Source organism: Magnolia sinica, chromosome 13 (assembly GCF_029962835.1).
Source record: "Magnolia sinica isolate HGM2019 chromosome 13, MsV1, whole genome shotgun sequence".
Taxonomy (NCBI): domain Eukaryota; kingdom Viridiplantae; phylum Streptophyta; class Magnoliopsida; order Magnoliales; family Magnoliaceae; genus Magnolia; species Magnolia sinica.
In genome coordinates this window covers 406,976-432,767 of record NC_080585.1, presented here as the reverse complement: position 1 = coordinate 432,767, position 25,792 = coordinate 406,976, and the positions used below count along the sequence as shown (strand labels likewise).

The following is a 25,792-nucleotide window of genomic DNA, read 5'->3' as shown; positions in this document are numbered from 1 at the left end:
GAACCAAACCGATGTAATCGGTTCTTTGATTTTTGGAACCGGAACCGGAACCGGTGCACTCTAGAACTTGACCGAACTGGACCGTTTAGTCGGTTCTAGTCCGGTTCCACAGTTCTACCAGTTTGATGTGCACCCCTAGGTAGTAACCAAAGTGCTAACTGTGTCTTATGGAATGGACTGGAATTTACATTTAATGTTCAATGATTACTTAATATTTTATTTCAGGTGCAAATTCAACAATTAAAATCGGTTCAAGATGAAAGCACAAGAAAATTCGATACATGGATAAAAATGCCTATAGGAGAGAAAAAATCTAAATAGCACATTAGCTCAGCATTAGCCTTAATCAAATGGCATTGCCATCCAACATGAACTGTAAAAGGTGGGGAAATGCATGCCAAGATATTAGAAATTCTGATTATATGATTAAACATTCAATTTGCACCATAAGAGTACCTTTTGAATTGCTCTCCAAGAAGAATTGTTCTTTTTATGGGGCCTCGGAAAGACAGTTTTGGAATGGATTGCCCACAAATCATCTGGCGTCTGTAAATAACATAATAAGAAATTCATGTCAACAATTATGCAGTATGACAAAATAGTTAGGCATGCATCTAATAATGATTTACTATTTGTACCTATGAAGAAGGTTAATGATAAACTTGGGTCCTTACTCATGGCTCAGTGGTAGACCCTGTGGGGTTTCAACACTGAGGTCATGGTTTCGAGTACTTGTGTGGTGTGTGTGTGGGTGTGAAGGTGTGTGTTTTTTTAAAAAAGGGTTAAAGATAAACCTTAAAAAGACTTGTAGATTACAGTGCAATGGTTCTCTACTTGATTTTGTAGTGATTCATAGCCTGCAAAAAGTGTGTTCACCAGAGATGGAATGCACCAATCTGCCTTTCGCATCATCGTCATTGTCATCTAAGACTTCTCCCAACTAATTGGGGTCATCTATATAAATACTTTTGGATAATGAAGGATAATGCTATAACAGCTTGAGGAAATTCAGCAAATCAGGGCATGCCCAGATGCACTCGGCTTCAAATGAATTACAAGGGCGTTTCATGTTCATAAACTATTGTCTCGTGATGGCAATTTTTACTAGTGTGTTGAGTCATTCTATACGCGTGTCTATGCATGACGTAATCCTCTTTCCAAACACAATACATATGAAAACAATAGCCTCCATTGTGATTTTTTTTTTCAGTGGCTGTTATAACGGGGTTGTGGTAGCAATAATAGAAAAGACATGTTTGTTCTTGTCAAATGATTCTATTGCATTCCCATGTGAATAAAGTATACACCCACTGTATAAAAATGTAATTGGATGACTGAACAATCACATTTTGTGGTATTATTCACTCAAGTTGACTTCAACAATATTCATTCTAATGATAGAATCTATGTTACCCAGGGTAAGCTGATCTTGAACCGTGACCACAATACTGAAGGGGTATAACATTTATACTTGATCAGACAAAGGTTCAGCACCCATTTTGAAGTGCTAAGATAACCCAGAATAAGTTAAACCGTGCATAACTGGAAATGAAAGCTGTAAGTAATCATGAACAGTGAAATTCCTGCATAATGGCATTTATTTCAGCTATATTTCTGTCCAAACACATCACAGTCCAAAAAGTGTACCTTACCAAGTTGGCATCAGGAAGCTCTCGAACAGCTTCATCAACATTCTCAGCAGTAGCTTTGACCTGTGAAGAATAAACGTTGAAATGGCATACATAACAAAAACATGATGAATTTCTTTGGCATTCATAGTACCACCATGATCCTATGAAAAATTATTATTAGCAAGGAAAATAAGCTATGATGACTGAAAATCAAATCCTTTTTTTTTTGTTGGTCAGGGTGGCTCAACCTTGTTACTGTTGACAACTGTTCCTATTGCTGTTACAATATAATTGGTATTCGTGTGGTGAAATGTGTTCTATGAGGAGTTGTCTGAATAGTTTCCAATTTTGCAAGTTCATCACTCAAGCTGAATCTTATAAACCAGCAACATGGTTGATCTCTCAATCCATTGGAATCCTTATTGCCATTGTACAGAGTATCCCCGATATATCCGTATCTCCAACTTGGTGATATTGATAACATTGGTAGCAATAGATCGCTAAGTATCGCCAATGTATCATCAATATTTTCGACTATGTAAATTCCAGATGTCGCTTATATTGCCAATGTATCAATATCGCCAATATTTTTGACTATGTAAATTCCAGGTGTCACTTGTATTGCCAATGTATCGGCGATATTTCAAAAATACCCCACTATATTGGCAATGTATCAATATTGCCCAAAAATCTATTTATTAAAAAAAATTCCATTCCAATTTTTTTATGGGTGCATGGTTGTATGATGAAATCCATGTTTGTATGTGTGTGTATGGATGGATGGATGGATGGATCATGGATAGATGTATGTATGTATGTATGTATGCATGGATGAATGGTTGGATGGTTGGTTGGATGGATGGATAGATGGATGTATCTTTGTGTGTGCGTGCATGCGCGCACGTGCACACATGCGCACATGCAAGCACGAATGCATGGATGGATCCACCATTTCCCCCATGTTTCCCAATGGTTCCTTCAGTCAATGATACATGCTTTTAGGAAGGAAAAAAAGGGTACATGCTTTTAGGCCCCGTTAAAGGGAAACTTATTGTTTAATTCCTAAATATGCCAATATGAGTCTTTTCCGCTATTATTTGATTCTTAAATATGCAAGTATGTGTATTTTAGCATCTCTTAAAGTATCATTGAAAAATTCCACCATTTTCCTCATATTTTTGTAATGTTTCTTAGAGTTGGCATTACATGCTTCTAAAGCCTCATTAAAGAGAAAGTTATTATATATGAGTCTTTTTTGATTATTTGATTCCTAAATATGCAAATATGTGTATTTTGGCATTTCTTGAAGTTTCATTGAGAAATTCCACCATTTCATCGTATTTCCCCAATGTTTCCCTCAGTCAGTGATACGTTTCTGGGTATCAGCTTTAATGTTGGAGATATCAATACATGTTTCCATATCCCTAGCCAGCAATACATGTAACGATACCAATACTATGAACACTGCTTATTGCCCAAACTCAAGTAGTGAAAAGACTGCGGGGGCATGTATGGCACAGTCTGGTTTAGAACCTCTCTAGTAAGATGTAACATGACTTCCAGTTTCTAACTGTAAATAACATTTTGGAAAATGCATACCACCCTGAATCCCCATTCCAGGTACATCTTATTCCAAGCATGATTCAAAATAAAACTAGATAAAGATAAGTTGAAGCCTATTGTAATTTTAGGAGGAAAGGCAAATCAAAATGGTACCAAGCAAAGATGGAAAGCAAGAGCAAAGGCGGTGAGATTGCATGGTTCACCTGAACATATCAACCAATGGTTTACAAATGTGCCACACTTGTGCCTACACTTGAAAAGGTCCTTGGAATTGAATCTTGTGATTTCTTGTTGTTTTCATTTTAATTCTAGCTGTTTTTCATTTTCCTGTTGAATCCCTCCTATCAGTTGTTTCTAGAATGATAATCTTATTTCTACTTTAAAGTGACATATTGTGACCCCTAATCTGAGGGAACACTCAGTGTCTGTGTAACGTAGCAAGCACCAAACAAGACCTTAGAGTGACATATTGATCTATAAAAAGAAGGTCATAGAACATAACTGATACAACATGCAAGACTCCAAACTGTTATCTCAATTCAGGCCCTTAGAAGTGGAAAGCCATGTTGAAAAAGGGAAGCTCTTAAAAAAAGTGGCTTTCCTTTATGGAATAGGCATTAGAACAGTGATGCTACTACAACAGTGTCAACATGTCATCAAATATTGCAAAAAGATAAAAGATAGGGAAAAAAAAATGACATAACCATAAAATGACAACAATGACATGAACAATGAAACATAAAAGAGACAAGGTGAAGGAACATACCAACTTAGCACTTTGGTTCTCTGTAGTCTCTGAAAGGCGGTTTCGCAAGGGTTCCAGGTGATCACTTCCATCTAGTTGTACACCAATGAAGTATTGAAGTTCACCCTAATAAAAATTCAGCATCAGTTTGAAAGTCAAGAAACAATATTAGTTTTAATTACAGAACAAATACAAATCCATCTTGTTTAATAAGCAATGGCTTATTAAAAAGAAGTGCCACCTTTTGGTCGCGCATAGGTTGCAAGTGGAATAAATTCCAAAACTTTTTCCCTGCAGTTCCCAGATTTCAAAGGTCAAGCACATGGAAAAGCATCAAAGGTAAAACCTAGTATCTCCTTATTAATGGAGCAAATGCAGTTTCCTCATAGATCCAATGAACTATCCCCAAAGAGTGTCAATAGTACATACAAATAACCTTTAGTTCATAGACATCTTATAGAAAACATAATGAGCAGCTGTAAAAGTTGAGTTCCTAATGCAATAAATGATGGAGCTGACATGGTATAGTGACATCATACCTGGAAGTACTGACATTAGCAACTTACCACTCTTTGTGTAGTTGATCAGCTGAACGGTGATTTCCTTCTGTTCTCTGATAGCCTCTCTAATTTTAGAGACAGTTCCTTGATCCGTATCAGGGCCTTGAAGAAACCTACAGCACCAACTTGATCTAATTGTTTAATTGTGGTCTGATAAGGGAGATCTCACAATTTTAGTAGAAAATAAGAAACTAAGGACTGGTTCACATTCATCAGATTCAAAAGGATTTAAATCCTTTAGGTTCCAAAATGCACTTGATTTTTGCAGGGAGCAAGCTGTGCCCCTTCACACAAGAAAAAGGATGTAATGTAACATAGATCCTTGGCCAACATCATAGACCATGTCAGAAACCTAAAAGGATTCAAATCCTTGCCTCTAAAAAAATGCAAAGAAGCCCCAACTATGCAAACCCCTTCCCTCGAATCATTAAACTCAGGCAGTAGGAGGTTAATTCTAATTTGATAAGACCAGCAATATGATCAGACAATAATAAGCTTCCCTATAAACCTTACAAATGCTTATCGTTACATAACTACTAATGAAACTATATTGTCTTCTCAATGCTCGGGATTTAGTTTGGGGATAAAAAGAGGAATAGACCCTATAATTTCTACTATTGGTAAAAAATTATTCAAGACAGTTTTACTGGGGCTGGGAGTCAGATACTGCTGTAAAGAGAAACCAAAGACATGCAAAAAATCTGTACCGGCAGTTTCTTCCAAGAATTTCTTCCCGAGTATACTCTGTCAGTTCAAGAAAGCTATCAGATGCAAATATCTGCAAGACAGTAGAGAATGAGTTGGAAATAGTGACGTGCTAATGCTGCGGACTTGCTAAAATTCAGCATCTATAATATGGTAGAAAATAGGTCTTTAAAGGAAAGAATAGTTAATTATTTTATTTGGGATGTAGCTGTAGCAGCCCCAGAGAGGAAACAAAATTTTGCTTACTATAAAGAATGATTCAAGAATCATGAAGGAGAACATGAGGAATAGAAAGCTAAAATGTGGTCTGCCACACGTCAAGATCCAATCCACATTATGGAAGTGAATGTCTTACTATGGGGTTGTCAGGAAGTCTAGGATCTGTTATCACAAAATTTTTTTCAATGCGCTCTAGTGTTGTGGCTAAATCAATCCCTTGGCGTATATCCTTTTCTCTTTCCAAATGATCCCAGCTGTCAGATCGTTCTATATCTTTGGTCATCAAAACCTCTGGCTCAATACTAGGTTCAGGGTCAAGCCTCTCACTTGAATCAGCCCTACTTTTAAACCTGCAGTGAAGAAGTCATATATCTGCCTCAGAACAACTAACCATAGAAGTTAATAAAGCTATAGCAATTTCAACTTCTCAATTACTAATCATCATTGAAAATTGTTATATAATACATAAACACACGCACAAAACAACATACAACATCAAATGTTATTACTATTACTGAAAACTAATAGGGCCCAGAAAACTGTCTATACCAAACCTGGCTAATACATTAATCGGGCATGTGCTTGATATGGGTTTCTGACCAGTGATGAGTATTCTGACATAAACTGTGTGGTTTTCTGAAGTATAAGTGTTCAACTTTCCTTCTGGGAAATGATAAGGTGAACTTGAGAATTTCATGTCTGTTAAGAAGGAAATGACAAAAAATTCTCCAATTTTGTTATGATAAAAACAAACCCCTCATAGATGATTAAAACACTTGTAGGTTCTGCGAAAAACACAATAATTCTTCAAAAAATGACCATGCAACTTGTAGGTTCTAAGATATCTGTAAACTTATATATCTACTGGTAGTTCTACAACTTCTACCATGATTCCTATCAGATACAGTTTGTTTCACATCTTGACTGATTATTGTTTTGCAAATAGATGCTTCTACCACCCTCCAGAACAGTCTCTTTAAAGTAAATGTCCAACTCACATGAGCTTTTAGCATTATTTCTTCTATTTTCTTTATAAAATAAGTATTTGAGAGAGAGAGAGAGAGAGAGAGAGAGAGAGAGAGAGAGAGAGAGAGCCATAATAGCCTTGTCCCAGCTATTTGGGATCAGCTTTACTAAACCTGTTTCCCAATCATTTGCCAAGGACCTATCCTCGGTAAGTGAACCAACCTTCATACCCTTCTCACCACCTCTGTCCCAGTCCCCTTAGGTCTTTCCCTCCTTTTGGAGGGGAGGGAGGGCACAATTATAAATAAAAATTAATTAATTAATTAATGACAGGCACGGTCGTTCTAAATAAAAAGGTAGATTTTCTGTAAACATGACAAAAAGATGCAACCTTGATGTTGGCATCTATAAAAGAAAATGTCCAAGTCACACCTCAAAGCTTTTCAGATTACTTCCTTCAGAAATTTTACCAGAGGCGAGGTTCTGCCACTTCGTCTTTTTCAAGTGCCTACATGCCCATTGGCTTGGCTTATCTCATAACACGAGGAAATGATTCACATAGAATCTCCTCTGAGTAATTGGCAAGCCTAAATGGGATTGGACCCTAACCTCTCAACCAAGAAATGAGGTTGACCAAATCTCTTTCCTCTAGAAGTGGACCAAAGAAGAAATGGTAGAAAACTTTACACCCTAAAGCAAAGTGCATAACTAGGATGTTTAAGACTTTCTAGTCTCAAAAGGCCCAGCATAAGAGAGCATCAGCTCACTCCATTGTCTCTAAGTTAGTCCCTAAAACCTGTTGGACCTATATTGCCTAGTAAGCTTCATCAAAGTTTTCACTAGGAAATTCTTGTATTTTGTCTTTCAACAATCTATCCATGTACCTATCAAAGAAAAATCTATGGATGTACCTTCCTATGGGAATTGACCTTTAATTTTCTCTGAAAACAACAAAATGTAACAAATCATTGAAACCATTAATTGATTTCTTCCCCATTGAGAATGTCTCCATAGCTCGGTGCTTCTCCGATCTAGACTCTGCCGGCGTTTGGCTTCCGCCTTGTAGGCACACCTCTCAGACTCTAAGATAGAAGATCTAGGGCAGTTTCTCTCTCCTTCACATGGTATTCGCTCCTCTCTGGGCATGACGGATTCCGTGATTTGGTTGAAAGTGTTAGATAGGCCACATGCCTTGCCTTGTATAGCCGATTCTATAGATAGACGATGTATAAATAGAAGATTTTATATTTATCATTTTACCTTATATAGTCGTTGTAGAACTCTATATATTTAACCCTTCAGGATTATCTCAAATACACAGAAAAGCAAAGGAGAATCATTTTCCTCAAAGCCTTCGTTGTTTTTGCTTTGTTGACATGATATCAGAGAAATACCGATCCTAATCCGGCATCTTCTTCATCATCGGCACCACCGTCTGTCAGATCCAGCACTCCCCTGTCAGATCCGGCCCTCACGAAGCTCGTCCAATTGTCCCAAGCTCTGTCCGCACCAAGCTCTGTCCGATCGTCCCCTGCGCACCAAGCTCATCCGATCGTCCCAGGCCTGTCCGCACACCCCTGCTACACGTCCCCTGCGCATGACCCTGTGCACGCACCTGCTAAACGTCCCTGTGTACGCACCTGCGCACGTCCTTGCGCTCGCATATCCCTACTGCATCATCTCCTGTTACATCCAATCCCTACTCCCTCTTCTTCTCCTGCTGCATCTGCATCATCTCCTGCTGCTTCCGATCCCTGCTGCATCATCTTCTGCTACATCCGCTCCCTACTGCAACCTCTCCTACTACACCTACTGTTGCACGTCCTGATCTGTTGGTCTATTGCTCTTTTGCTGGTTGTTGTTTTGATCTATGGCTGCAAGGTACTTTCTTCTTTAGCATCGTTTTTATCTCGTCCTATCTATGGATAAAGACTCCCATACAGAGGCCCCACGATGTAGTTTCGATAGCACCAACTACAATCTATGGGCCATCCACTTTCAAAGTTTTCTCAAGGGCCGAGATTTGTGGGGGCTAATTGATGGATCTGTTACTATCCCCGCTTCCACCGATGCTGACAAAATGACTGATTGGGAAATGAAAAATGGACGGATTATTACCTGGATTCTTGATTCAGTCGATCGATCAATAGTTGTTGGCCTCACGCCACATCACACTGCTAAGGCTATGTGGGATCATCTCCAGACAATATATCAATAGAGTAATGCGGCTCGGTTATACTGCCTGGAACAAGATCTAGTTCACCTTACTCAGGGTGACAAAAGTATTCAAACTTTCTACTATACAATGGTTACAATTTGGACAGAGATGGCTATGATGGATCCAGAATTCCCAAATGACTTTAAAATATTCCACACAATGCGCGAGAGTGCGCAAGTTAAACAGTTTCTTGTGAAACTGCGTCCGAGATTTGAGCATTGCAGTGCTGCTCTTCTGAACCGTAGCCCAACTCCTTTAATGAATTCAGTTATTAATGATTTATTAGCCGAGGAACAACGACTGCAGGTCCTCTCTCAGGGACCATCTGACCTGGCACTTACTGTATACTTACTGTATCCACCTCTGCACCAAACCGTGGTTCCACTACTTTAACTTGTCGCGGCTGTAACACAATAAGACATGTCGTTGCTCAGTGCAAAGATTGGTGCACGTATTATCGAAGGACTAGTCATGGTATTCAAGACTGTCGTTCACGTGCCTATGCATCCTCATTCGGCCGTGGACGTAGTGGTTGAGGTCGTGGACGCGGTCGTGCTCTTTCTGCTACTTCTGTGACTACTTCTTCCGAGCCTTCTGTTAGTAATACTGCATCCACTGGTTCTATTGAAGGTCTTTCCTCACTTTTAACTCCTGTGATGCTCCAGCAGATCGTACAGGCCTTTTCTTTGGCCGGTATGTCAGGTATCACCTCATCTTCTCCATAGTTCTTCGATTCCAATGCTTCAAATCATATGACTAGTGATGTATCACATCTCCACAATACTCGTCCCTACACTGGTAATCAGGCTATTTCTACTGCAGATGGCACTAAACTGCCCATACAGTCTATTGGTTCCTTAACTTTCTCTCCTTCTGACCATCGCCAGTTTACCCTTCGTGATGTGTTTTATGTCCCTAAACTCTCCTCAAATTTAATTTCTATTAGTCAACTTACATCCAATAACTGCTTGGTCATCTTTCTTCCAAATTGTTGTTTTGTGTAGGATCTGGCAACGGGGAAGGTACTTGGGAAGGGTAGGCGGTATGGATGTTTGTACATGCTGGACTTTCACTCATTCGTTACTCCAGCTCGTTGTTTCTTCTCTCCCTCTTCCTCGGATATTTGTTCGGCAAATAAAATGTGGAAACTCTAGCACTTTCGCCTGGGTCATCCACATTCTGATCGTTTGATTCAGCTCTTTTCTTTTGGTATGTTAGGGAATATTTATTTTAATAAAAGTGATTTGGATTATTCTTGTTCTTCCTGTTGTCTTTCAAAAAGTAAGTGTATTCCCTTTCCTCTAAGTACTACAAAATCATCATCTATATTTGAACTAGTACATACGGATGTCCGGGGTCCTTCCCCAATAATGTCTCTCTCTGGACTACGATATTATGTTATATTCATTGATGATTTCACCCGTTACACTTGGATTTATTTTTTGCACTCTAAGTCACAGGTGTTTGAAAAATTCAAAATATTTCATTCTATGGTGGACACTCAATTCCGAGTAAAAATTCAAACTCTCCGCTCTGACTCTGGGGGAGAGTATCTCTCCACAAATTTTCGTACATATCTTTAGGGTCATGGGATTACTCATCAGACCACCCATTCGGATACTCCACAACATAATGGGGTGGCTGAACGAAAAAATCGCCATATTGTTGAAACTGCCAATACCTTAATGACAGCTATGAGTGTTCCTCGTTCCTTCTGAGCGAAAGCTATGATGCATTCAGTCTACTTGATTAATCGGTTGCTAACCACAATCCTGAATAGTAAATCTCCCTACTTTGTTCTCACCAGTTCTCTTCGTACATATTCCACATTTCGTATTTTTGGTTGTGTATGTTATGTTCATCTGGCATCACGTGAACGTAACAAACTTTTCCCAAAATCAGTAAAATGTATGTACTTGAGATTTGAGGAAACTCAAAAGGGTTTTCGTTACTATGACCCGGTCTCTCGTCCGGTACGGTTATCACGACATGTTGTTTTTCTTGAGCATATTGCCTTCCATTCATCCGTTCCTCCTTCGCCCACACCAGTCTCTCCTAGTCTTACTATTTTTTCTAAAATTCCAATTGCGTAAAGTACACCTCATTGTCCATTGCAGGTTTATTCCCGACGACCACGTACAGATCCATCACCTACTACTCTCCCTACTGTACCTGTAACCGATCCAGATCCTATCTTGGCATGTCATTCCACTCGTGAACATCAACAGCCTGATCGCTTGATATACTCTATGTCTGCCATGAATACTACCCTGGATACTGTATCTATTCCTACTTCATACCATCAGGCAGCCAGTCATGATTGTTGGAAGAAGGCTATGGCAGAAGAACTTGCAGCATTGGATGATAACCATACGTGGGACATTGTTACTCGACCTCCTGACCACCAATTGATTGGTAATAAATGGATTTATTCTGTGAAGCTCAAGTCTGACGGATCATTGGATTGATACAAAGCTCAGCTTGTCACTTAGGGATACAAACAAGAACACAGAATTGATTATGATGAGACATTCGCTCTTGTAGCCAAGATGAAAACTGTTCGCACTCTTCTGGCAATATCATCAATTTGCTCTTGGCCACTCACTCAGATGGACATGAAAAATGCTTTTCTTCATGGAGACCTCCAAGAAACAGTATATTTGAAACCTCCTCTTGGATCTTTAATCCCTGCCGATAAAGTCTGTCGCCTGAAGAAAGCTCTATACGATCTCAAACAGGCCCCTCGGGCATGGTTCCAACGTTTTCATGATATTCTTATAGGAGCTGGCTTTACTCAAAGTGGTTATAATCCATCCTTATTCTAACGCACCTCTGAGCATGGAATCGTCATTGTTCTCATTTATGTTGATGACCTACTTCTGACTGGTAGCGATGATACTGTCATCTCGGCATTAAAGGAAATTCTGAAGTCATCCTTCAAGATGAAGGACCTGGGTCATCTAACATACTTTCTTAGACTTGAATTTTCGCGTTCTATACGTGGAATCCTGGTCAGCTAGCATAAATATACCAAGGATCTTCTCGCCTTGGCCTCCTTAACGGATCAGAAGACAGTTTAGACTCCCTTGGAACTTAACGTTCAATATGGCTGTGACGATAGTGAACTCCTTGCAGATCCCACATTATACCGCCGTTTGGTTAGGAGTCTGGTTTACTTAACAATTACTCGTCCTGATATTGCCTACGCGGTACAAGTTGTCGACCAATTTGTTTCTGCTCTCCGAACTCTTCATATGACTGCAGTATTGCGCATCTTACGGTACCTACATGGAACTCTGGATCGATCTCTGTTCTTCTCCTCCATGGCCTCTCTGGATCTTCGTGCTTATTCGGATGCTGACTAGGCCGGTTGTACTCTCACCCGCAGATCTAACACTAGCTACTTTGTTTTTCTTGGCACTTCTCTCATCTCTTAGAAGTATAAAAAGCAGGCCACTGTTTCCAAATCAAGCACGGAAGCCGAGTATCGAGCAATGTCAGCAGCTTGTAGTGAGATTATCTGGTTACATGGACTTCTTTCTAACTTGGGCATTCATCTACAAGATCCTACTCCACTCCATGTAGATAATCTGAGTGTCATTCAGATTGCTTCTAATCCGGTTTTTCATGAACGAACAAAGCATATTGAAGCTAACTGTCACTTCATCCGCTAGAAGTTTCAATCTTGGCTCATTCGCTACCACATGTCGCTTCCCATGATCAGATTGCCGACATTCTCACGAAGTCCCTCACTTCTGCACGACACTCATTTCTCGTTAGCAAACTATTACTTGTCGATGACCCGCATTAGTTTGAGGGGGAATGTTAGACAGGCCACATGCCTTGCCTTGTATAGTCGATTCTATAGATAAACGATGAATAAATAGAAGATTTTGTATTTATCATTTTACCTTGTATAGTCGTTGTAGAACTCTATATATTCAACCCTTCAAGGTTGTCTCAAATATATAGAAAAGCAAAGGATAATAATTTTCCTCAAAGCCTTCATTGTTTTTGCTTTGTTGACAGAAAGGCAGATTGGGAGGCTTCTCTGTGGAGTCCTTTTTTGGTCGGATTTCCCAACCCAATATGAAAGGGAGTAGTCACATAGGCGCCTATGTGACTACTCCCTTTCATATCGGATTGGGAAATCCAACCAAAAAATAACGTAGTATGTATTGTCTACCACATGGTGTGTAACTTATGCTAAATTTGACTTAAGCTATGTTCATGCACTACTTTGCGAGAAAGCCAGGTTACGCTACTTAGTGTAAGCTACACTCTGCGTGGGGTAAGCTATTTAAATGCTGCTTAAAAGTCACCTACAATGAAGATTATTCTTATTTTTATTTTTTTGAAGAGCAATATCATACTACAATGAAGATTATGAGCAAAAAAGAAAATCTCAAGCAGTTGATCTAGTTTACCCATACATCCATTTCCAAGCACTCAGCAAGTACCTAAGTGAGCATCTACTCGAATTGAAAAAATGGGGTCGAGAAATAAACCAGACAAAATAAATCAGGAGAAAGTAATAGTTACACTTAACAGAAGCAATTGGTGGAATTTTTCTCTTTTTCTTTTTTCCTTTTATTGGCCAGCATAAAGCATTTACAAGAATAAAGACCTCACCCCATTAAGGAAATACGCGCAGATTTTCTGGCTTTCTTTTTAGCATCATGACTGGTGCTCATTCTGGATACCTCACTTTTACCATCCCTTTGAGGAGTTTCTCTGCTGGGTGTATTTAGGTTTTCAACTTCTGCAGATTTTGGCAGGGGAGAATCAAGATAAAACTTTTCATGCTCCATGGACTTGCCAGGGACCTCTGAGTCTGCTTCTTGAAGAATATGAACACGTGGATGCTTCATAGTCTGTACAACTTCAGTGATTGAACACAAAGCTTTCTCCTTCTGACGAGCTGACCACAAAATGCATCCAACCATGCTGCCAGTGTTAGCAAGAGGGACAGATTTGTATAATTTCTTTTAGAATTATAGCAGACACTCTGTTTACCATCATAACGGATCAGGGACTTTGGCAAGCCATTTGGCCGCACCTCTTTCTCATTTAGACCTTCTGTATATTTGCTGACCTCAACCTGCATTCTGCAAAGAATGAGGCAAATGGTTTGGACTCTCCACTTTGGACATTGAAGGGAAACAACAGAGTTTCAAATTATTGGTGTGTCCACAGACACAATCTTCATTGAATTCTAAAGAATGAAATAAGATTTGCTGCATTACAAATTAGTTCGTATATTACAGTAGAATACATTTTTTGCATGATAACTGACTCTTCCATTCATGAAAGGCATAGTGGCATTTTAATTACTTGGACCAAATGTGGTAAATAACATGATCCATGCTACACTGAATGTTAAAAATGATCAAACAAAACAAAGGAAGGCAAAAAGTTCACAGATGATGATTTCGATCAGATTTGCTGATTGATCATTTGAAAGATAATGACGAAAATCAGAAACTTGAGACAGTGAGAATTAGTAAGTAAAGATGCATGTGCTCTTAAACAGCATGGGCTAACAATTTAGAGATGTGTAAATGAAGATGCATGTGTACTCTTAAACAGAATGGGCTAACAATTTAGAGATGTGTAAATAAAGATGCCTATGTACTCTTAAACAGCATGGATTAACATCAAACACACAAAAAGGCAATTCAGGCAACCAATGTTCTCTCATCAGTTTGCCCAAGTATCAGAACTGCTACAATTTAAATCATTGATTTAATCAACCTATAGTAGACCATTACATAGTGCCTGTGGGAGTTTTTTGCTCTAGTTGCCGGTCCCAAACCCAGATAAAGAGGAGGGTTGCATCAGGTTGGCAGCTGGCATAAAACTTTTGCAATGACTTTCATCATAAATCCTGAGAATATATGACTTCCAAAGCCCTTGAGAGTGGAATGGCGGAATAGGATGCATGCAGTCAGCCCCAGTTAGTTGGAATAAGACTTAGATGATGCTCAAAACTGCTGCAGTTTAGAGATGTCCACTATACTTATGATGCTCAGAACTGCTTCAGTTTAGAGATGTTCACTATACTTATGTCTCCTCCAAAAGAAACCACTTCACAAACTCACTGAGATAGCTCAAGTCTTTCTTCCTAGTCATGGTTGGGAAGTAGCCCTTAGTGACTAGAATCCAAATCAGTCTCCTCCTCCTTCCCTTGCTAGCAAGTACTGCCAACCTAGAAATTTTGATGATAGAGCTGTCCAACGCTGTGAACTAGGAATTAAAGAGACAGAAACCATTAACTCATCTTTCTTTCTTTTTCTTTTTCTTTTTTCCTTCCCTTCTCCAACGCAAATCCAAGACAAGCCAATCCTAGATGTATCCAAATCATAGGTACTAGGCAACAATACAGTGTTAGGTAGAGCAGTAAGAGCATCCGATACTCTAGCTTGTAAGAACTGAGTGCTCTTAAGAAGTTGCGGGGGTTGTTTGCCATGAGGGGATAAATGCAGAAACAAGGCTCTTCCTCATAGAGTCCTTCGGACAGGATGTGAATGTTGCCAGTTCTGACCAGTGGGACCCGATGGCTTTGTAATCCGTATAATTGGTCGGTTCAGTCCCACATGCCACAAAAATCTCCCGTAATATAAGATCCCAATGATTTTTCCACTTTAATGCATCGCATGGTCGTTGCTCCTTAACCATCTATATGTAGCCCACAAATTGAAAGGTTAAGGCTGTTTGGAGGAATAGACAATCCGAGGTGGGATGTAACAGATCAATGGTCTAGATTATCAAACAGTGATTCCACTGATGAGAAGGCTGCATATCATGCATCTTTTTCAAAATGAGATGTGCCAATTCTAAAATGACCATACATGCCCAACCGCATAGATGTGACATCCTAAACAAGGTGTGCTCTTTGATGTGTCCTATCCTGTAAATCAGGTGATCTAGTTAATCAGGTGCAAATACGTGTGAATCTGGGCCAATAGTTATCCTTGCTCTAAATGTCTATCTTTTCGCTCAAGTGTGGCCCATATTATGAATGGACTGGCCATAATTGACTAAGGATATTCACCATGAGGAACCCTATGAAATGCTTGGATCTGGCACACGCTAGCCATGTTGATGCTGCTGGTGTAGACTTCTGACTTTAGCTATCCTTGTCCCAACCACTTCTCTGCATGATGAGTGAACTTACCGATTCCAATAAGAAGTATATGCCACAGGCCCACCTGTTAGACACCTCACATACCTTGTATATCTTGTTACCTTGTATATCTTATTTCTATAGATAGGAGATACTGCGATTACTTCTTTCCTTGTATAGACGGTTGTAATCTCTATATATTCAACCCCATTGGGTTGTCTCAAATACACAGAAAATCTTCTGCATCTCTCGTGACCCATCGTATCAGAGCGAAGCTGATCCGAAACCGTCCCTGCGTCGTCCGTTCATCACCTCTGCTGCGTCTGGCAAGTGCCTCTGCTCATCCGACCGCCCCTGCGTCGTCCGGCCGCCTAAACCACGCTGTCCGACTGCCCCTGCTGCATCGTCCGGCCATTCCTGCTGCGTTCGGACATTGTTCCTGCTCATCCGACCTCCCCTGCGTCGTCCGGCTGTCCCTGTTGCGTCATCCTGCGACCCTTCTGCTTCAGATCTGCTCGTCCGACCCTACTGCGTCGTCCGGTCGTCCCCACTCGCCTCTGCTCACCTCTGCGCCTCTGTCGCTGTGCTCCTCTGCTCATCCCTGCTCGTCCGACCAGCTCTTGCTCGTCCGGCAGCCCCTGCTCGGCCTCTGCTCGTCCAAATCCAGGTTCAGATCCAACGTACTCTGCTCGTCCAGATCCTGTTCGGCCAGATTCAACCTCTGCTCATCCAGATCCAGATCCCTTGCTGTACGGTACATCCAAGATTCAACCTCTGCTCATCCAGATCTAGATCCAGATCCAGATCCCTTGCTGTACGGTACATCTGAAACTTGTGTATTCCATTACTTCAGATCAATCAATGGATAAGGACTCATCACGTACAGAAGCCCCACGTTGTAGTTTTGATGGTACCAACTATTCTTTATGGGCCATCCATTTTAAGAACTTCCTCAAGGGTCGTGGTTTGTGGGGACTACTGGATGGATCTGTTACTATCCCCACAGATGCCGCCAAATTAGATGATTGGGAAATAAACAATGGACGGATTATTACCTGGATTCTCGATTCGGTCGATCGGTCCATTGCTGTTGGACTCACGCCTCATCGCACTGCTAAGGCGATGTGGGAACATCTCCAGTCGATTTATCAACAGAGTAATGCGGCCCGGTTATACCGTCTGGAACAGGATCTTGTTACCCTTACTCAGGGTAACGACAGTATTCAATCATTTTACTCCAAAATTGTCACAATTTGGACAGAGATGACTATGATGGATCCAACATTTCCTCATGACTTTAAAATATTCCAAACTATGCGCGAGAGTGCGCAAGTTCGTCAATTTCTTATGAAGCTGCGTCCGAAATTTGAGCATTGTCGGGCTGCTCTCTTGAACCGTAGCCCTACTCCTTCATTGAATTCGGTTATTAATGATTTATTGGCTGAGGAACAACGACTGAAAGTTCTCTCAACTCCGGGCTCATCTGATATGGTGCTTGCTGTGTCCACAACTCCACCAACACGTGGTTCTGGTTCCTCTCCCTTGACTTGTCGCGGGTGCAACAAGGTGGGACATGTTGTCGCTCAATGCAAGGAATGGTGTGCTTATTGTCGACGGACTGGTCATGGTATTCAGGACTGCCGTACACGAGCTTATGCATCTTCTTTCGGCCGTGGACGTGGTGGCCGTGGTCGTGCTCTCTCGGCTACGGTTGCCACTATTTCTTCCGAGACATCTGTTAGTGAGTCTGCATCTACTACTTCTGCTGAAGGTCTTTCATCTCCATTGACTCCTGCGATGCTCCAACAAATTGTTCAGGCCCTTTCTGCCGCCGGTATGTCAGGTATATCCCCATCTTTTACATGGTTCTTCGATTCGGGTGCTTCCAATCATATGACCGGTGATGTATCCCATCTTCGTGACATTCGTCCCTATACCGGCAATCAGGCTATTTCTACTGCGGATGGCACTAGACTACCTATTCAGTCCGTTGGATCATTGACTTTCTCTCCTTCTGCCCATCGCCAGTTCACTCTTCATGATGTGTTTCATGTCCCTAACCTCTCCTCCAATTTAATTTCAGTTGGTCAACTCACTTCCAATAACTGCTTAGTCATATTTCTTCCCAACTGTTGTTTTGTGCAGGATCTGGCAACGGGGAAGGTACTTGGGAAGGGTAGGCGGCATGGTCGTCTGTACGTGCTTGATTTTGATCAATCTGTCACCCCGGCTCGTTGTTTCTTTTCTCCATCTTCATCAGATATTACTTCAGCAAATAAAATGTGGAAACTGTGGCACTTTCGCCTGGGTCATCCACATTCGGATCGGTTACTTCAGTTAATTTCATCTGGCATGTTAGGGAATATTTCTCTTAATAAAAATGATTTGGATTACTCTTGTTCTTCCTGTTGTCTTTCAAAAAGTAAGTGTATTCCCTTTTCTTTAAGTACTACAAAAACATCTTCTATGTTTGAACTTGTGCATACAGATATCTGGGGTCCATCACCAATTATGTCCCTCTCTGGGTTACGATACTATGTTATATTCATTGATGATTTCACACGGTACACTTAGATTTACTTTCTACAATCAAAGTCACAGGTTTTTGAAAAATTCAAGTTATTTCACTCTATGGTAGAGACTCAGTTTCGGGTTCCAGTTCAAACTCTCCGCTCTGACTCAGGGGGGGAATATCTCTCAACCGAATTTCGTACCTTTCTTCAAGGTCATGGGATTATTCATCAGACCACCTGTTCTGATACTCCACAACAAAATGGGGTGGCTGAACGGAAAAATCGTCATATTGTTGAAACTGCCAACACTCTGATGACAGCTATGAGTGTTCCTCGTTCTTTCTGGGCGGAAGCCATGTTACATTCAATCTACTTGATTAACCGGATGCCAACCAAAGTTCTGAATGGTAAATCTCCCTACTTTGTTCTCACCGGGTTACCTCCTGCATATTCCACACTCCGTGTGTTTGGTTGTATTTGTTATGTTCACCTGGCTTCACGTGAACGTAATAAACTATCTCCAAAATCGGTCAAATGTATGTACTTGGGATTTGGGGAAACTCAAAAAGGTTTTCGATGTTATGATCATAGTTCTCGTCGTGTTCGGGTTTCACGACATGTTGTTTTTCTTGAACATATTGCCTTTCATTCATCTCTTCCTCCTCCGCACACTCCAAACTCTTCTGGTCTAACCACCTTTCCTGATATTCCGTTTGCCTCGAGTACTCTCCCTCGTCCATTGCAGGTATACTCACGTCGACCACGTACAGATCCACCACCTATTACTCAACCCGAACCTACTGTACCTGTTGCGGATCCTGAACCTACCTCGATACGTCGTTCTGCTCGTGAACATTGGATACTGTCTCTATTCCTACTTCATATTCTCAGGCAGCCACTCATGATTGTTGGAAGAAGGCTATGGCAGAAGAACTTGCGGCATTGGATGATAACCATACGTGGGAGATTGTCCCTCGACCCACTGACCAACAGCTAATTGGTAGCAAATAAATTTATTCTGTAAAGCTCAAGTCTGATGGATCATTGGATCGATACAAGGCTCGACTTGTCGCTCAGGGATACAAACAGGAATACGAAATTGATTACGATGAGACTTTCGCTCCTGTGGCCAAGATGAAAACTGTTCGTACTCTTCTGGCTATATCTTCTGTTCGCTCATGGCCACTCTCTCAGATGGATGTGAAAAATGCATTTCTTTATGGAGACTTCCAAGAAACCGTATATTTGAAACCTCCTCCTGGCTCTTTAATTCCTGACAATAAGGTATGCCGCCTAAAGAAAGCCCTGTACGGGCATGGTTCCAACGCTTTCACGATGTGGTTACGGGTGCTGGCTTCACTCAAAGTGGTCATGACCCATCCTTATTTTTACGCACCACTGCTCATGGCATTGTTATTGTTCTGGTTTATGTTGATGACCTCCTACTGATTGGTAGCGATGCTACTGGCATTTCGGCTTTAAAGGAAGTTCTGCAATCATCATTCAAGATGAAAGACCTCGGCCATCTTACATATTTTCTTGGACTTGAATTTTCACGTTCCAACCGTGGGATTCTGGTCAGCCAGCATAAATATACTAAGGATCTTCTCACCTTAGCATCACTGACGGATCAGAAGATGGTTCAGACTCCTTTAGAACTTAACGTTCACTATGGTCGTGATGATGGTGATCTACTTGCACAGCCCGATTTATACCGCCGTCTGGTTGGGAGTCTGGTTTACTTAACTATGACTCGCCCTGATATTGCCTACGCCAAGTTGTCAGCCAATTTGTTTATGCTCCTCAGACTCTTCATATGAAAGCGGAGTTGCGCAACCAACGGTAACTGCGTGAAACTCTAGATAGATCCCTGTTCTTCTACTCCACGGCGACTCTAGACCTTCGTGCTTATTCGGATGATGGGTCGGATGCGCTCTCACACGAAGATCTACCACTGGCTACTGTGTTTTTCTTGGCACTTCTCTCATCTCTTGGAAGTGTAAGAAGCGGGCCACTGTTTCCAAATCAAGTACAGAAGCCGAGTATTGGGCGATGTCAGCTGCGTGTAGTGAGCTCGTCTGGTTACGTGGACTTCTTTCAGACTTGGGCTTTCCTCTACAGAATCCCACTCCACTCCATGTCGATAATCTCAGTGCTATTCAGATCGCCTCTAACCCAGTTTTTCATGAACGAACGAAGCATATTGAAGTTGACTGTCACTTTATTCGTGAGAAATTTCAATCTGGGCTCATTTCTCTTCCACATGTGGCATCCCATGATCAGATTGCTGACATTCTCACCAAATCCCTTACGTCTGCACGTCACTCGTTTCTTGTTGGCAAACTATTACTTGTCGATGACCAGCATTAGTTTGAGGGGGGATGTTAGACACCTCACATACCTTGTATATCTTATTACCTTGTATATCTTATTTCTATAGATAGGAGATACTGCGTTTACTTCTTTCCTTGTATAGACGGATGTAATCTCTATATATTCAACCCCATTGGGTTGTCTCAAATACACAGAAAATCTTCTGCATCTCTCATCCAACAGGCCCACCTAATGAAAAGCCCAGATCTCACACGTGTGCCTACTTGTACAGCCTGTGTTCATATGCCGATACACAACTGCAAATAGCAGTCCTCCAAGGGGAACTAGGAAGATCAATTTTTTAGGAACCTGAAGTTTACATTCCCATTTCAATATATGCAAGCCCTTTGCGTTTCTTATTTTTGCATTTATTAGTTCACTACAGTTTGCATTTTGCACTTTTTGTGAACACTGGAAACCCATTCAGGTAGGTGCTTACATGTTCACCCATCCCATATGCAGCCTCAAATTCACACTGATTTCAGAATCTTAACCATCTGAATTCACTCATTGACTATACCAACTGATTATTTTCAATTGGATGATTATGATCATCCGATCATTGTATTGTTCAATCTATGCTTCATCCACAATGGGTCTGCAATTTGAACGGTCTGACTGATGTACATATATCCCCAAAAGTATGGTCCATCATCTTTTACAGAAAGAAATGCACACCAATCATCTGTGTACTGGTTGATAGAGTAGAAAAATGGCCATAAAGGGATGCATGTATTAAAATCAGGAGTTTGTATATGTCATTTTCCTTCTTCATGCTAGAGTTAAAAACCATGCACCATTTTTCATCGTAACTTACAACACAGATCAGCTCCATAATTTGTTAAACTAACCATCTGTCTGCTTTAGGCATCAATCTGGTAAATTGTGTCATTTGTAATAATGTACATGATGCATTTCTCATAAGAATCTAGAGTATTCCAGTCTGGATTTTGAACATTCCTCAGCAGAAATTTTCAGCATCTCTACCTTTGCTAGTTCTATACACATTACAAGAGTTTCCATGGAGTGTGCTATGAGCCTATGACTAAATAGTAGGATCTGAAAATAATCTAGCTATCTTTATTTTTATTTTTATTGATAATCTGGCTATCTTATTGATAATTTAGAAAGTAAAAGTTACTCTTAACTATGAATTAATCAAACTCACCCTATAAATTTAATAACCTTCCCTGATTCATCCTTTATGGGCGTGATGGTTAGAAGGTTCCAGAAAGGTGTGCCATTTTTCTTGTAATTCAGGAGCCTGCCGCAGTAGCTATTTCCAGTTCTGACTGCTTCCCTAATTTTTGCAACTTCCATAGGATCTGTATCGGCTCCCTGAAGAAAGCGACTGCAAGAAAAGGAGAAGAACAATAATAGTAAACACTAAAGTTGAAATTGTAACAAGAGCATCAAAACCATACTATTATGCCAAAAAATAAAATTCAAGAATGACTTGCGATTTATATAGATATCTTCTTCTTTTTTTCTTTTCTTTTTTTGAAATTCTACTAGTTTCTGCCAACAACAGTTAATAAGCAGTTCATACCAGTTTCTGCCAATAACAGTTAATAAGCAGTTCATACCAGTTTCTGCCAATAACTTCCTTTGTGCTATAACCAGTCATACTGAAAAACCCAGCGCTGGCATACATAATAGGGTAATCTGGTCTGGTTGCGTCGGACACAACAAAGGTCTGCTGTAGTGAAGACAATGCATCCTTCAGCTCCTGAGAGACCCTGGGAAAGGCTGATTCTAATCCAGAATTAGATTCACCAGATGACCTAAGATCTGCAGACTTTTCGAGTGAAATTTTACTTCCTTCCCCTGATGGCCTTAGACCCACATATTGGGCATTATTCACTCCATTTCCTGACTTAATTACAAGGCCCCATTCAGCTGCCCTTTCCGCAATGCTAGCATCACTTAAAATCTGACTTGATTGGCTATTTAAGGGGTTCCCACCAGATTCATGTGATTCCGAGAAATCACTGCCATTCAGTGTACTTCCATGCAAATATGTACTGGAATCTTCTGGAGTCTTAGATTTCCCAGGGTCCTTTGCAAATGCCATCCACTTGCCAATAGGTTCCCTACCAGAAGGGGTCCTTGATGAACTCTCAGTCATCTGAGGACCCTGGTATTCCATCTCTGTGCTCGTACTGGGCTTCCTGGGATACTGTTCTTCATAGGAAGACATGGATGAGCTTGGTAACATCAGTTAGTCCTGTGGGGAGGAATATTTCATTAGGTTGAATACTCAAACTGATTGCCCTTGATATCTATGTGTGGATTGATCCTTTGAAGTTGAGGATGAGGCATAAGAACTTGCTTCAATTGGATTCAGAGGCTATTTCTTTGAGTGGTCTGATTCAAATTATTCTGCGACATGCATATAACAAGACAAATGAGTTTCCACCATAACATAGCAGCTTATTTATAGAACAAGTCACTGTACAGCTTTTCTATCCAAACAGAGAACTAATAGAAGCAATATGATGGATGTAGCTGAAAGATTTCCAGAATTAAGAATGGGAATTGACAAATATTTCCTCGATTTCAAATTGAAGATATGGAGTAGGAAAGAAATCTTTTGATGTCCTCTGCAAGTGCCAACACAAGAACGTTTCCTACTATCAGAGAAAGATTGCAATGTTATGTATATAAAGTTATAAACAAACAAAGGGCCTGTTTTGGTAGATGCTTAAACATGAAGCTAGACATGGACGGAATCTGGAAGAATACTACTAAAAAATGCTGACATTCTAGAAAAAAAAAAAATCCTTCAAAGAGTGATGCCTGGGGCTGAAATTTATCCAGAAGATGCGAGAAGTACAAAACAATCCTTTTGAATTCCAAAAAAAAATGACAAATTATTACAAAACATCCTCTTGAAAACTGGCAATTCACTCTGAAAACATACCAAATCCGCCATGAATCTACTGAACATGATGATATACTAGTAAGTTGGTCCAAAGGAAATTAGAATCCTTCAGAAATGCAACCCCAACAAGAAAACTCAAGAATTCTACTGAAAACTATAAAATATTGGTAAAAAGCTACCAATAAAATCAAAACTCCTTGTAAAAAGAACTGAAATTTCTAGCAAAAATCATTACTGCTACTCAAATCACATTGATTACATCCTTGCCAAATGCAATAGAGAAATAGGAAATCTACCAGAATTCTACCTCACAACAACAAAATCATAGAGTAAAAATGACAGTTCCTATGAAAATCAACCAAAAATTTGAAATCTGAAATCATTCAATGTCCTCAATTACACCAAAAAAAAATACTCAATCCTCCTGAATTCAACTGAAGAACATGGAATCCAAACCAAATTCAACATAGAAATCAATAAATCCAACTGTAAAACAATAATTCCTGCCATAATTCTGCTGAAAATTAAGAAAAAACTGCAGCAATTCTACAAGAAAAACAAACATTCTTATGAGAAAAACAGTAAAAAGAGATGAGAAACGAACAGAATTCTCACAGTTTCCATGCATCCTGTCCCTCAAACAGAGCTCAACTGCCACTTCCTGGGCAAATCGAAAACCGACCTGCTGCCACTTTTTACATTAGAAATGGAAAGCTTCCGACAGATCCTAGCAAGCTCCAGATGCCCTGGTTTTCGAAGAAGATTTCATCATGCTTTGAGCTCTCATTCTCTCTCTATATATGATTTTTTTTTTTTTTTTTTTAAATTTCTTTCAAAGGAAGGAAATACTGGTGGAGAAGTGATAACGTTGGGAATAAATAGGCCTAGAACCCGTTCACGAGTCAGAATCGCGGCCGTTGGCTATGACACGTTGGATGGCGTGTACAATTTAGGAGCGTAGATACTCCTCCCTTTTATCTTTTTTTTTTGGTTTTCCTTTCTCGTGTGCAGATTTTTTTTCGTAGTGGAAAGAGGAGAGACGTCAATATAGCGATTAGTTTTCAACAGCTACTTCTGAGGCTGGAAATGTCCACGTCGTTCTCTCTCTCTCTCTCTCTCTCTCTCTCTCTCTCTCTCTCGTTTTCTTAATTTTAATAATAATAATAATAAGGAAGCATGAGTTCTCTTGAGGGGCGTATTGAGTCGCGACTCGGGACTGCCCGTTGCAGAGAAATGCCAATCGCAGTGGTGGCAAGTTACTGCTTGGGGCTTACAAACTATGCTGTAATATAAGCGCAGTAGATCCTATCCGAGAGGTTCATCTTTCATATCTGGTTTTCAATTCATGGGAGAAAATTCGATCATTTTTCTTATTATAGGGACCACGTGTACATTGAATGTGGATTTTCCTAGAGGACTAGTTATTTAGTAAATGAGTGCTCTCTTGATGACCAATACGGCATGATTTCTAGACAAACCCACTTTACTCAGTGGGCTACACATGATGATCGGCTTGGATCTTGTACACATGTGGAGTTGATGATTGATAGCCGTTTGTTACTGAAAAGTGCACTCGCGTAGAAAGCGTTCGCAGGTTCAACGGTTTTTCGACTTTTGTTTGCGCGGTAAAAAAAATAAAGAACGGCTATATTCCGTAACTGGACTGGAGGGTAACATGAATAGTCCTGGATCCGAGGCAGATTATCCCGGGGTTTTAGGTTTGCATGAGCGATGCAGTCATCGAGTCCTACCAATACCATGGATGGACCATGCCCCGAATATTTCTTTCACAGGATAATTTCATTTCGTGCCATCCGAATAGACAGTCAACAGCAGAAATATAGCAATAGTTCGCATCTAACTTTAAATGGTAAAAAAATTAATTGGCTCCATTTCGACGGCATACTTGAAGGCATGATCCCAGAAATGAAGCAGATCCAATTCTTATGCTGACCATGCCCCTGGAAATATTCATGATCGAATCCTCACCACTGAAAACTTCACGGTGGCCACATGAATGTTTATTTTTCATCCAAGCTGTTGGTAAGGTCACAAAGACTTGTTCCAAAAGACCACACAAATATCAGCTTGATCCAAAACTTGTGTTCTATGAGAAGTTTATAATGGCCGATTACCACTGTTTCCCGTATTATGGTCCACCTAAGATTTGAATCTGCTTCATTAGGATCATGACCTGAAATGAGTTTTCAAAAGGGATGGACGGCGTGGATATAAGAAACATACATCACGGTGGGCCCCACAGTCAGGGATCCCACCCACCTCGGTGGA

General features: G+C 40.5%; 1 protein-coding gene and 1 long non-coding RNA gene across 5 annotated transcripts in view; both read right to left on the bottom strand.

The window, feature by feature from the left end:
* The window catches only part of LOC131222301 (phototropin-2-like), a 52,027-nt gene extending 27,623 nt beyond the window's left edge, over positions 1-24,404 (bottom strand). The window contains exons 1-12 of one of the 4 annotated variants that reach the window (XM_058217327.1): positions 24,119-24,404; positions 22,206-23,001; positions 21,788-21,970; positions 13,624-13,715; positions 13,240-13,528; positions 5,560-5,773; positions 5,207-5,277; positions 4,479-4,612; positions 4,181-4,230; positions 3,961-4,065; positions 1,653-1,712; positions 457-546 (exon numbers count right to left, since the gene is read on the bottom strand). In XM_058217327.1, the coding sequence (XP_058073310.1) occupies positions 457-546; positions 1,653-1,712; positions 3,961-4,065; positions 4,181-4,230; positions 4,479-4,612; positions 5,207-5,277; positions 5,560-5,773; positions 13,240-13,528; positions 13,624-13,715; positions 21,788-21,970; positions 22,206-22,837 (1,920 nt within the window). In that variant the 5' untranslated portion in view covers positions 22,838-23,001; positions 24,119-24,404. Of the gene's footprint in view, positions 1-456; positions 547-1,652; positions 1,713-3,960; positions 4,066-4,180; positions 4,231-4,478; positions 4,613-5,206; positions 5,278-5,559; positions 5,774-13,239; positions 13,529-13,623; positions 13,716-21,787; positions 21,971-22,205; positions 23,002-24,107 lie in introns of all 4 variants that reach the window. The other 3 variants (XM_058217325.1, XM_058217324.1, XM_058217326.1) reach the window with 3 other exon arrangements.
* Positions 14,893-21,627, bottom strand: LOC131222303 (uncharacterized). The gene is made up of 2 exons (XR_009159991.1): positions 20,809-21,627; positions 14,893-15,818 (listed from the first exon to the last, which is right to left on the bottom strand). It is a non-coding gene; the product is annotated as an uncharacterized LOC131222303 (long non-coding RNA).
* Positions 24,405-25,792: the final 1,388 nt, after the last annotated feature.